This window comes from Hyperolius riggenbachi, chromosome 2 (genome assembly GCF_040937935.1).
Source record: "Hyperolius riggenbachi isolate aHypRig1 chromosome 2, aHypRig1.pri, whole genome shotgun sequence".
Classification (NCBI taxonomy): domain Eukaryota; kingdom Metazoa; phylum Chordata; class Amphibia; order Anura; family Hyperoliidae; genus Hyperolius; species Hyperolius riggenbachi.
Genome location: NC_090647.1, coordinates 266,299,923 through 266,314,039, shown reverse-complemented (window position 1 = coordinate 266,314,039; position 14,117 = coordinate 266,299,923). Strand labels below are relative to the sequence as shown.

The 14,117-nt window shown below is 43.6% G+C and overlaps 1 protein-coding gene across 4 annotated transcripts in view; it reads right to left on the bottom strand.

Annotated features, from left to right (window-relative positions):
* The window catches only part of RPH3AL (rabphilin 3A like (without C2 domains)), a 372,551-nt gene that overhangs the window by 153,981 nt on the left and 204,453 nt on the right, over positions 1–14,117 (bottom strand). For all 4 annotated transcript variants that reach the window (XM_068268620.1, XM_068268618.1, XM_068268619.1 and 1 more), the window contains exon 6: positions 4,796–4,970. In XM_068268620.1, the coding sequence (XP_068124721.1) occupies positions 4,796–4,970 (175 nt within the window). The remainder of the gene's footprint in view (positions 1–4,795; positions 4,971–14,117) is intronic.

Sequence of the window (14,117 nt, the reverse complement as noted above, 5' to 3'; positions counted from 1 at the left end):
AAGGTTGACCCTTGCAGTGATATATGGCACAACTTCAAGCCAGATTTCTTTCTCAAAAAGGGTCCTGAGCACTCAGAGGGTTCAGTGATTCTTGCTAGAGACTTTAACTTTGTTGTGGACCCTAACTTGGACTCCTTATCTGGCAAATACTGCCTCTCATTTGATGTGATCCGGAAATGTAGTGTAAGCCTTGTTAAACAAAAGCTTGTGGACATTCGGGGTCTCCAGCATCCTAATGGAAAGGATTTTACAGTTTGCTTGCACCCACCTGGCTCTTATTCACATCTGGATTATTTTATGGTCTCATCTGCTGTGTGAGAATCTGAAGGCTGATACAGGCACAGCTACATAGTCTGATCATGCGCTTTTTTTTTTTTTTTTTTTTTTTTTTTTTTTTTAGAACTAGTGCCTAGCGATCCTAGCAGGAAATCTTTCTCCTGGAGACTTACTGTATCGTTGCTGCAAAGAGGGGATACTGTTAAGAAATTGGTTAAAGAGAAATCAATATCTTGCAGGTATCACAAATTACAATCTGGAAGGCCCATAAATGTGTGATCAGGGGGATTTTGATCAAGGAAGGGAGTAGAATTAAGAGAGAAGGCTGTGTCAGAATGATTAGCTATAATAGCAAGACTTGAAAGCGAGCATAAAAACACCCTACTAGAAAATGTGCATAGGGAGCTGTAACTGCAAGAGAAAAGTTAAAATCTTTATTGTTTATGAAAGCCCAATATGCCGCTCAAAGATGTAAAAGTGCATTTTATGAACACAGGAATAAAACTGGGAAAATGCTAGATAGGACTTAAAGCAAGTCACAGTCCCAGGCTAGAAAATTTAGGACTTTCTATGAAGCATTGTACTGTATAACTTAAAATCAGGGAATTGGGACAGTGCGGGAGGGACACAAGGGGGGGTTGGACTGTTAAATTATGCTGCGGCCTCAAAGATGAAAAATTTACCCCTGGCAAATATAGAGAAAATATAGGCTCCCATCATGTCATGGGAACTGAGCTAAGTTTTGTCTTCTATGCAGGGGAACTGGAGACATATTGGGTTTGACTCTTGGCTTTAACGTGCCTGGTGGCTCGGGGAAGCGAACAGATGAGGTTTGGCAGGGATACACTTGAGTCACACATTACGATGATATATAAAGTAGGTAAAGACACCTAATCATGTGTTTTTTATAGACCTATTTCATAAGTTAAATGTCTACTTTAAGGTATTCACAAAGATTCTGGCTCACAGGTGTTTCCTCATGGCTACATGAAGTTATCCATTTTCATCAGATTGGGTTTATCCCAAATAGGGGGCCCGTGAGAACTCCCTACTTATTAGGACTGTGGATTTAGTGCAGTGGGCGAGGTTCTCAACTGGCCCTGTCATACTTTTAACAGATGCGGAGAAGGCATTTGACAGGGTCAGCTGGGACTTCATAAGGGCAATGTTTCAGCATACTGGTCTAGGGGACAAGACAAATAATTTAATCAGCTCTCTCTATAAAAGCCTTTTGGCTAGAGTAAGAGTGAATGGTGTGCCCTCAGTGTCCGCTCTCTCCCCTATCTCTGCAACCCCTCTTGAAAATTATGAGGAAAAATTGATCTCTTATGGGGTTAAGAGTGGGAAAGGTAGAACATGGTGTAGCTGCTTATGCAGATTTATTATTTTATTCAACTAATCCACAGACTACTCCCCCAAACCTGCTAATGGAATTTAGAAATATAGAGGTTGATTTATTATAACTAATGCGCTCGTCAGCGCGAGGTAATTTGCAGGAATGCAAGCTAAATTTAGCATGCACATGCTACACGCGGTCATCTCCCCGCGCAGCATGCGCCCCTAACGAGCATATAACCTAATTACTGCACGATAACAGGTAGCCACTACTGCGGCTGCTACTACATTAATTAACATAGTAGTGGCCGCGCTAGTGAACTATCGCGATCACACAACAGGCTTTCACCTGGCAATTAGGTTTCGAATGAGTAAGTCAGTAGCGTTACATGGAAAGGACTGCGTGTAGTGTGTGCATGCTGATTTTCACTTGCGTTCCTGTAAATGACCTCAACGGGTGCGTTAGTTATAATGAATCAGCCTTATGGTGAGGTTTCTAGCTTTAGAATTAATGGGGACAAATTAATCTGCAGGCAGAAGAGATGTAAAACTTAAAGGGACCTTGAGCAGACAATGTAGTATACTGATGTATTACAGGAAGATGCAGTGCATTTGTGTACTACATCTCCAAGCCTGCATTGCCTGCTGCCCTCATTATTCATGCAGTAATGGAGAGCAGAGAAAGCAGCATGGAGGGGACCCTGGGCTGGGGTGCTACAGATCATCCCACAGATAACGATTGCCCCCACCCTACCAACACCCCTATCCTATATAATAAAACCCTAATGTCCCTGCGTCCGTCCCTGTGTCAGTGCTTTTTTGCACTGTGCATGTGCAGGGACAGACGCAGAGACACTGCGGAGAGCCGGAGGAGGACTGGGCCAGAAGGGATGGGCGACCGGGCAAGCGTGCATGCGCGTGTGTGCGAGCGATGGGCATGCACATTGGCATTAGTGACACATCTAACCAGTTTTTAAATGGGCTAAGTCACTAGTTATATATAAAGGCTCCTGTAGGGGGAAATTATTTTTATATTTCTACAGTCAGGGTAGCCATACATTTTGAGACAGCCACTTGATGTGGCAGAGAGATTGATCCCTCTCAGATCAGATTCTGATCAGGGGGATCAGTTACTGCTACACATTGCCCAGCGATTCTCTATAAAATGTCATCATGAAACCTATAGAGAATCAATCAAGCTGTAGCATTGCACCCCATCTATGAAGACCTTTCATCTAGTGTGAAATTTTGTTTAAAATTTTAAATTTGATCAAAATTAAGTTGATCAGGCACATGGGACAAATAGATTCTTGTTCATCCATGTACATGTTCTTCTCTTTTTGCAGACTGAAAGAAGCTCTTTGGAGAGGGGGAGGGGATGATAGTCGCCAGGATCTAGTGCGCAGGCAGAGGGGAGGCCAGGAAGACTTTCATGTACCCTTTATTCATTTTCATGGAGGGAGATGAGTGGTGGCTGTATGTGTTGTGGGTAAATGAGACGTAGGAGGGGAATTTGCCACACTTGCACACAGAGAGAGAGATGGAACCTAGGAAGGGGGGGGGGCCATGACATTTTCGCAGGGGCTCCAAGGTTTTTAGTTATGCCCGTATAACTTACTTTAATATGTAGCCAAGATGAAAATGTGAATATTTTGGAATAAAAACAGGTTGTCAAGTAATGTTTGTATCTTTTTAGTCTTGAATTCTGGCAGGGTAGTCTGCATTATAAATACAGAAATGTCACATAATGGATTATTTTTTCAAATTTCCTACACAGCGGTGATACAGTATAATAGATATAAATAGCATGAGGCAATGCTGGTACCTCATCAAGATAAAGTGAATTAAAAATATAAAATAAAACCTCCTCACCAAGACTTTAGTAGAAGGGAACTATTAAATTAACATCCTAAGGGCTCACTGGGATGGGTGGTGTAGTCGCAGGTCGCTCACTGACCCTTTACTGCCTATAATGGTTTCCTCTGGCATAAGAATCATACATGGTTAATGCAACGCATACTAAAAATTCACACAGTGTCTTGTATGCACAGACATAACAACAAAAGTTGTTTAGGTAATACCTTTCATGACTAACCGTACAAGATTTCTTTGCAAGCTTTCAAAATCAAGTTTCTTCCTCAGGCATGATACAAAACTGGGTCAGAACCATACGGTACCATAGTTGAAAACATGCAATGGGGGTGACATCACTGGTATGTGGGGACAGAGGGGAAGGGAATAGTGTTGGGCGAACACCTGGATGTTCGGGTTCGGGAAAGTTCGCCGAACATGGCCGCGATGTTCGGCATGTTCGGGCCGAACCCCGAACTCCCCGAACATCCCGCTTTTGGGGGCCCTATGGGGTCGCAGGCATAAGGGGGGAGCATGCCCCGATCGCGGGGGGGGGGGGTCGGAAATTCCCCCCACCCCCTCCGTTAGCGCTCCCCCCTCTGCCCGCTTCCCCATACAAAAGTTTAATGAAGTAAAACAGTACCGGTCTGGTGGTAGTGGGTGGCTGGCAGTGGGCGGCACTGTTTAGTGAGTGACTGAGGAGGAGGAGTCCGGAGAGTGACGCGTTGAGGGAGGCCGGGCAGCGGGCGGTTCAGCAGTAGTACGGTACTACTGCTAAACCGCCCGCTGCCCGGCCTCCCTCAACGCGTCACTCTCCGGACTCCTCCTCCTCAGTCACTCACTAAACAGTGCCGCCCACTGCCAGCCACCCACTACCACCAGACCGGTACTGTTTTACTTCATTAAACTTTTGTATGGGGTAGCGGGCAGAGGGGGGAGCGCTAGCGGAGGGGGTGGGGGGAATTTCCGACCCCCCCCCCGCGATTGGGGCATGCTCCCCCCTTATGCCTGCGACCCCATAGGGGGGCAGTATTCGGCCGAACAGGGCCCTGTTCGGCCGAACAGGGGCCCTGTTCGGCCCTGTTCGCGGCCATTTAGTAGTTCGGGGCGAACCCGAACTTAAAAGGCCGAACACCATCAGGTGTTCGGCCGAACTCGAACATCACCCGAACAGGGTGATGTTCTGCAGAACCCGAACAGTGGCGAACACTGTTCGCCCAACACTAGAAGGGAAGGCTCTATAGGATCCATAGGTAAGTATCAGACTTCTTTTACAGCTTAATTTTACTTCAACGGTCTAATATCAATACAAATCCAACATCAACCAACTTACCTCGTCCTTTTGCCCAGCTATATGTTCGGATTGCTGTAGTGGTTCTTAATTCTGGAATTTGAGGCTCCATTTGTATATTTCTTAAATGTAGCTCACTTGTTTTGTTGGCAATTTTTAATGGCAAAATGTACTTTGGAATGCCTTTGTAAAACCAAGCTCCTGACCTCTTCCAGACCTGTAAGAAGGGATAGAGTTCTGTATTACAAATTAGTTCCTTTAAAAGTGGTTTACTGGAAAACAACATCTAATCCACAGGTCCTGAAAGTCACTTATGTTTGCTGAATTACCCTACCAGTCACTAGAGATGAATGGAATAATATCCACACATGCAAACATTCCCTGATCCATGAAAAGGTACTAGCAAATGAAAACCATGAGCTGGCGATCAGTTAGCTGGCAGTTGATTAATTAACACAGCTACTGCCTAACTGGTCAGTAGATGGTGGTTTTCACTTCCTTGTTCGGTGGAGATTTACTTGCGAGGATAATTTTGTGCTCATTCTCACTAGAGATGGCCCGAACCTCCGATTTTCGGTTTGCGAACTTCTGCAAAAAGTTTGGTTCGCAGGAACCGCAATAGACTTCAATGGGGAGGTGAACTTTGAAAACTAGAAACATTTATGCTGGCCACAAAAGTGATGGAAAAGATGTTTCAAGGTGTTGAACACCTGAGTTTTTTCAGTGACTACAAGAGGGGACATTTTTTTTTCACAAAGACCTTATAGTTTTTGAGAAAATTTGATTTTAAAGATCTCCTCCTGACCGTGGGAAAATTCAACGCCCGCCGACTTTAGCGGTTAATAGCAAAGCCCCTTTAAAAGCTAGAAACACCAAAATTGCTGGGAATGTTAAGTGGAATAGTGGGAACAAGAAGATGGTTTTTTTTCAAAAAGACCTTATACTTTTTGACAAGATCAATTTTAAAGTTTCAAAGAAAAAAGTCGATTCATTAAAAAAAGAACAGATATATTAAAAATAACCGGATGATTCATGAACCGTTATTATAGCTTAGAATGCGTCCTGAGCAGGATGTATAGCTGCCGGCTCCTACTGTCTCTCCCCACCTGCCTTCACCTTTCACCCTCACCAAGCCTGGCACCCGGTGCACCCATGGGTTCATGAATCATCCAGTTCTTTTTCATCAGTAATGACTCTCTGCAGCTTATACCTGTCACTGGCAGTCGCGCTGGCATACCAGAAAATGACTGAAGAGCAAGGGATGGACTCAGTGGTTGCAGTGTAGAAGCTGGTCAGCAGCTCCCGCGGCATGCCAATTTTTTTCAGTTGATGCAGAAAGAACAACCTCTGTTGTGATTTCTTTTAAATTTTGGTAGTGTTCTACCCCCATTTCAGGTCGTTGGTGAGGGTTGTGCCAAGGAAGCGTACAGAGGGTACCCTAGAGACTTCAGTATCATCTATGAGGACTGGTTGGAGGGGAGGTGGGTGCTTCCTAAAATCACCTATCAGTTCAACAGTCTTTGCTGCATTGAGTACTAGGTTGTTGCCCTTGCACCAATTGCAGATTCGCTCGACCTCGCTGCGGTACTCGTGATCAGGCCGACGATGATAGTGTCATCTGCAAATTTGATGATCTTCACAGAGCCAGCGGTGGAGTTACAGTTGTTGGTGTACAAGGAGTACAGGAGTGGAGACAGTACACACCCTTGCGGAGCACCAGTATTTGTGATTCTCACGCTGGAGGAGCAGTTGCCAAGCTTGACCAGTTGTGTTCTCTCTGACAGGAAGTTCTTGACTCATTTACCTTCCTCTCCCTGATTTATCTTCAGACATTTATCACATGCCGACATTTTTACTGCTGGAAGGTGATGTCACTGGAAGGAGACACTGCTTGCTTTTTTGGCAGATGGAAACAAATGTTATTTCCCACAATGCAACAAGGCTCCCACATTGTGATGTCAGGATCTCAGAGCTGTGAGGCACTGACATCACACTGTAGGAGGTGGTTCACCACAAAATCAGCCATACAGATTCCCCTGATGATCCGTTTGAGAAAAGCAATAGATTTCTCATGAGAAAGGGGGGTATCAGCTACTGATTGGTATGAAGTCCAATTCTTAGTTAGGGTTTTTCTTTAAGTCAAACATCTGATCTGCATGCTTGTTCAGAGTCTATGACTAAAAGTACTGGAGGCAGAGCGTCAACAGGACAAAAAGGTAGTAAATAAGTCAACTGGCATAGCCTCCAGGTCAGTTGTCCTTTAACCAGTTCCTGATCTCTGCCACGCAAATCTATGCCCCTGAAAACTTCACTTGTGGATCAGGTGCAAAGATCTGCGTCCTTATTTACTTTTGTTGCTCGTGATGGCATGCATGCACCTGTTCACCTCCGTTGCCATCCTCTGGTCCATTATCAGTGAATGGGAACATGGAGGTGCTACCAGGAGATAGGCCACTACATCAGGAGATGTGGAGGAGGCCGTAGGAGGGCAATAACCCAGCAGCAGGACCGGTACCTCCACCTTTGTGCAAGGAGGAACAGCAAGAGCACTGCCAGAGCCCTGCAAAATGACCTCCAGTGGGCCACAAATGTGCATATGTCTTCTCAAACAGTCAGAAACAGACTCCATAAGGGTGGTATGAGGGCCTGACGTTCACAGGTGGGAGTTGTGCTTACAGCCTAACATCATGCAGGACGGTTAGCATTTGCCAGAGAACACCAAGATTGGCAAATTCGCCATTCGCACCCTGTGCTCTTCACAGATAAAAGCAGGTTCACTGAGTACCGCATATCCTCGAGTATAGGCCGAATTTTTGGTACCCAAAAAGTGGCCCAAAAGTGGGGGTGTCTGCTTATACTCGAGTCGTCACTGTAATTTCACTTACATTTTACCCAAGCGCTTCCCTTGTGAGCAGTTTCAGGTTGATTTATAGCAATGTCTGTGTGTCGCATCCCCACCTCCTCCCCCGACTGAGCAGAGAAAATGTATATAATGATCCCACTATGCTGCCTACCGGCATATGCCAAGTGTTTTAGGCAGATGACGGTGGCTGTTCTCCCTACCAGAGCAGTTGCGGGCAGGTTTGCGCTGTGACCATCTTGTTCCTGATCGGAGCAGAGCGAGTGCTTACAACACATGCAGTGGATGCACAGCAGGCTTCTTTCACTCACCCGTCCGGGCCGGGGACCTCCCCTGCAGTGACGCACATGATGCGAGACGCAGCTAGACAGCATCATGGAGAGGAGTCCAACATTGTAGAGGAATCCCCAGTGAGGTCCCCAGCGCGGACACGTGAGTGAAAGAAGCCTGCTGTGTGCCCACTGCATGTGCTGCAAGCACTCGCTCTGCTCCGATCGGGAAGAAGGCGGGGACACAGTCACAGCGCAAACCTGCCCGCAAATGCTCTGCTTATAACGGTAGTACTCGCTGTGCTCTGGTGGGGAGAAAGGCCACAGTCATCTGCCTAACACTGGGCATATGCCGGCAGGCAGCACAGTGGGATCATTACATAAATTTGCTGCACTCTGTGGGGGAGGGGGTGGGTACGATATACACAGGCATTGCTATAAATCTGCCCGAAACTCATCTGAATATGCCAAGAGCACTCAGGTGGAGAACACATACTGCTCAGGTACGAAGCTGGCACACCAGGGCAGAACAGTGTCTTTTGATAGTAGTATATTCTGTGTTTGTCATCTACTATCATTCAAGGGGAACTGCAGTGCTGCACTGTGTGATGCAGTACAATGCTATGGCCCATCAAACATTCACTACTCCTGCACTGACCATGATCAACCTGAACGTCTCATCCTGTCTGATCAATACTGCTGATTGATTTAAGGTCAAATTTGATTGATGGAACATGTTGGTGCAACAGATTTTTGACCAAATCTGCAAGGAATAAAAGCAAAAAATTACTACTTTCTGCCACATGTGACACTCCTCATCCACCTATGCCTAATAGGGCAGCTCAAATCCGGATCCGGGAGAAACCCACATCGTGGGAGGCGCCAGGGACGGACGAAGAAGACGTCAGACAGGTAAGCTCAACCCCCCCCCAGCCCGCACAGGTTTACTGGGAGATATCCGGATAGCAACTATCCGGGTTTTATCCCGGACCCGGAATTGAGAAGCCCTAATGCCTTACACTAACCTCTGCATTTCCTACCCCGGCTTATACTCAAGTCAATCATGCTTTCCTGTTTTTTAGGTAAAAGTTTAGGGGTCGGCTTATACTCTAGTATATACGGTACATGTGACAGATGGGACAGAGTCTGGAGGCGCCATGGAGAACATTCTGCTGCCTGCAACATCCTCCACCAGGACCGGGTTGGCAGTGGGTCAGTAATGGTGTGGGATGGCATTTGTTTGGGGGGAGGCACAGCTCTCCATGTGTTTGGCAGAGGTAGCCTGATTGCAATTGGGTACGGAGATGAGATCCTCAGACCCCTTGTGAGACCATATGCTGGTGCGGATGGCCCTGGGTTCCTCCTAATCGAAGGCAATGCTTGACTTCATGTGGTTGGAGTATGTCTGCAGTTATTGCAAGATGAAGGCATTTTGTTTATGGACTGGCCCACACGTTCCCTGGGCCTGAATCCAAATGAGCACATCTGGGACATCATGTCTCGTTCCATCCACCAACGCCACGTTGAACAACAGACTGTCCTGGAGTTGGTGGATGCTTGAGGCCAAATTCAGACTGCAATCGATGTCCCACATCACACCGCCAAAAACAGGCAATAATACGGTGTTCCCTGTCTGGCCACCGGCCAAGCAGAAAGTGACGCGCTTGCCATCACTTCCTGCTTCGGTTATGCGGAAGTGTATTGTTAAAATATGTACCCACGCCGCGGCCGTAATTTTTTTTTTTAAATCCACACTTTGCCATAGACTAACGACTTCTGGGCCGATGCAGAAGTCACGCAGTAACATAGTTCTTGACCTGCATCGAGGATGAGGGGAAAACGTCACTTCTGTCACGTCGCGCCGTACCATCGCAATATGAATGTCTCCATAGAGACTTTTATAGCACGACGGTGAAGTGCGGTCAAAATACCGCTCTGCCCCAGTGTGAAAGTGCCTTGAGTCCAGGTCTGCGAGGAGATCCCTCAGGAGACCATCCTCAACCTCATCAGGAGCATGCCCAGGAGGTGTAGGGAAGTCATTCAGGCACATTCTGTATTATTTTAAGGACATTACATCAAAGTTGGATCAGCCTGTGGTGTTTTTTTTTTCCATTTTAATTTTTAGTGCGACTACAAATCCAGACCATAATAGGTTGATAAATTTGATTTCCTTTGATCATTTCGGTGTAATTTTGTTGCCAGCACATTCAGCCTGGGTGCACACATAGCAGAAACGCTAGCGTTGCATAAAACGCGTTTTATGCAGCAATATTAGTCAATGGGACGCAGAAAAAAAATGCAGAGACCTGCGATTTACAGTATGCATTTTGAGAACACTGGTTTTGTTGCATATTATGCAGGATCGGTGCCAAAACGCACATAATGAAAGTATTTTTTTTGCTGCGTTTCCGCTTCCTTTTGTCTTCCAAGTGATTTGCATAAATGGAAATATAAAAAAAGAAAAGAAAACGCATGTATATGCGAATCGCAAACACATTCAAATGCTCGCAAAACACATGAAATACGCACAAAAACCGCACATAACATTAACATAAAACATGACATAAAACGCAGCCTTTCACACTCTGTCATATGTGAACCCAGCCTCAACTATGTAAAGAACAAAGTACGTAATAAGAATATTTCATTTATACAGATCTAGGATGTCTTATTTTTGTGTTCCCTTTATTTTTTTGAGCAGTGTATAATATAAAATAAATTCTTAGCAAAAAGTACCACCCAAAGAAATCCTAAGTTGTGGCAAGAAAACAATACATAGATCATTTTGGCGTGATAAGTAGCAATAAAGTTATTGGTGCATGAATGGGAGGAGCATGATATGAAAATTCCTGTGATTTTTTAAGAGGAAATAACCTGTGGTAGGGAAGTGATTAATATTTCCTTTTACCTTACAACTAAATTAACTAAGAAGAAAAATGCTAAGACCATTTTACCATATTACAATGAAACCAATAACGTTACCATACCTTACTTTAACCACTTCACCTCCAAGGGTTTTTCCTCTTAAACACTAGAGCAATAGTGCTCCTTCCATTCTTGTTTTTCGCCGCCAATTAGGCTTTCTTTGGGGAGGTAATTTTTGCTAGTAATTATTTTATTTTAACTGCGTTTTAACAGGAAAAATCAGATAAAAAAAACTGAAAAGCATTATTTCTCAGTTTTCGGTCATTATAGTTTTAAAATAATACATGGTACCGTAATTAAAACCCACACATTTTATTTGCCCATTTGTCCCTGTTATTGTAACATTTAAAATTTTTCCCTAGTACAATGTATGTCAACAACATTTTATTTGGAAATAAAGTTGAATTTTTTTTCAATTTTGCCTCCATCACTAAATTACAAGCCCATAATTTAAAAAGTAACAGCAATAACACCTTCTTGATATCAGGGCAGTGGAGTCGGAGTCAGAGTTGAGGAGTCTGAGTTTCATAAACTGAGGAGTCGGGAGTTGGAGTCGGATGATTTTGGTAATAAAATCCACAGTCCTGGTAAGTATTAGACTAAGGAGTCGGAGTTGAGGAGTTGGAGTCATTTTGGGTACCTGGAGTCGGAGGTTTCATAGCCTAAGGAGTTGGATAATTTTTGTACTGACTCCACAGCCCTGTTAGATATACATATTAAAAAAGTTCAGCCCCTGAGGAAACTATTTACGTACTTTTTTTATTGTGTTTTTTTTACAAACATTTTTGGGGGTAACTATTTGGGAGTGTGGCAAGTAAGCGGTTAATTTTAAAAGTAAAAAAAAAGTAGTTTAATGAAAAAAAAAAGTTGTTTGTAGATGTCATTTTACTATTTGGCCACAAGGTGTCGTCATGCATAACTTCCCTATGCATAGTATTATTACGCAAACAGGAAGTTATGCATGGAAATGTAAGTATCGGTTTTTATGAATGACGGCCCCTTCTCAGATGGCTGTGGTCATTCACATAGGGACTTAAATCAATGTTGGGAACAGTGTTCCTATTCATTGATCTCCAGTCTAGCGATCAGCAGCGTTAACGAGCATAAGAGCATGTGGGGGGCGAGCAGGAGCACGCGGTAGCAAAGGAGAAGTATCTACGTCCCTGCAAAGTAAAGCAGAGGCATAGAAATTCATGTTGGGGGAGGTGAAGTGGTTAAACACACTCAACCTACATGTACAAAAGATTTAAATGGCGATAAGCCACCATTAATCAGGCGCATACTACATTTGCCACCAGGTAGCAAACTGATGTATATAAAATAATTTCCAATGATCCCAAATGCAGCAACGATTCATCAAAGAAAAATAATAACTGACCTTTAGTTTTAAATACACATTGCCTATATCCACTTGGGCTAGGCAATCAGCTTTAAACACACATTGCCTACATCCACTAGCCAATCTATCTAGATATCCTATACACCTTCTGTAGTCCAATAATGGGCACTGGATTACAGGAGGGACATTTCAGAATTAGAGCAGGTTCAGAGATGAGTAACAACACTGATCAGAGGGATGGAAGATTTCACTTAAAAGAAACAAACTGGGCTTATTTAGTCTGGAGAAAAGACACTTTAAAATATACCTAATTAACATATTTAAATACATCAGATGGCCATGTAAAAGCTTGGCAGATGAGCTTTTTGCTACTAGGTGAACATGATCTGCACATCAAGAACATTTTTTTTTGCCATTTAGTAAATGGTTCTTTACAGGAAGAGTGATTAAAATGTGTAATGTTATACCACAGGAAGTAGGTATGGCAAATTCTAGAACTGTGTTTAAAGGGGGCTTGGATGCCTTCCTTGCATTGAAGGAAATCCATGTCTTTCATTAATAAGCATTTACCAATGGTGTTGATCCAGGAATTTTATCTGATTGCAATCTGGAGCTGAGTAGTATTTTTTTTCGATTTTAGTCCAAGTTTTATAAGAAATGTTTGCCTTCCTCTGGATAAACTGTGATATGTGAAGGCTAGTGTTATTCCATACTATCCCATTGAACGCAATGTACTTATGTCAGCTGCATTTCCCCAATTATGTGGTGGAACAGGAGATATGCATCATGGATGTGCAGACAATACATCTGCAGAAACTGTGTGATGCTATCATGTGAACATGGGCTAAAAACTGAGGAATGCCATTATGAACTAAGACAGTTCCTAAGGCAAAAAGGGATCAAACTCCGTACTAGCCAGACATACAGTGGTTTGCAAAAGTATTCTTAGGGGGCTGAATCATTACGCACACCCCACTTTGCAGTTATGTATTTGTAAAAAATGTTTGGAATCATGCATGATTTTCGTTCCACTTCTCACATGTACACCACTTTGTATTGGTCTTTCACGTGGAATTCCAATAAAATTGATTCATGTTTGTGGCAGTAATATGACAAAATGTGGTAAACTTCAAAGGGGTCAAATACTTTTGCAAACCACTGTACCTAGTAGAAGTGGGCAGCAAAATATCAAATTTTCCTGTCACTTTGGGCCTGATTCACAAAGCGGTGATAACTCAGTTATCACGCCTAAAAGACTTTAGGCATGATAACCTTTGCACCACACTGGTGAAAAGCCAGTTTAGGCGTGATAAGTTTAGGTGTGATAAGTTTAGGTGTGATAAGTTTAGGCATGCTAAGTTTAGATAAGTGTAGATAGCGTGCAAAGTCCCGCACGCAAAGCAGCGCCATTAAACTCTATGCGAAGTGCACTAGACTTTGCTAGTGCAAAACTTTTGATCAGCTGTGCACTGCGGTGCTAACGCAGTTGGTGCTTAAACTTATCATGCCTAAACTTATCACACCTAAACTTATCATGCCTAAACTTATCACACCTAAACTTATCACACCTAAACTTATCACACCTAAACTAAGTTTAGGCGTGATAAAGGGCTTTTCACCAGGGTGCTAACTGTTAGCACTGCTTTATGAATCAGGCCCTTTTTCTTTTAGTTCATGTATTTGCATACCATTTAGTAATCATGAGCCCCCAAAGTACCACATGCTGTGACAATTTTATATATTTATTTATATAGTGCCGACATATACAGAGTATATATATTGCCTTCTCACTAACTGTCCCTCAGAGGGGCTCACAATCTAGTCCCTACCAACAATAATCCGAAAGTACCAAATGTAGCAGCTATTCCCATGAAATAATAAATGCAGCATACATTTCCTCCAACACATAAAAAGCAGACAAAAAAAATTACCTTCCACACAAGAAATGCAGCAAATGTTACCCATAAAACA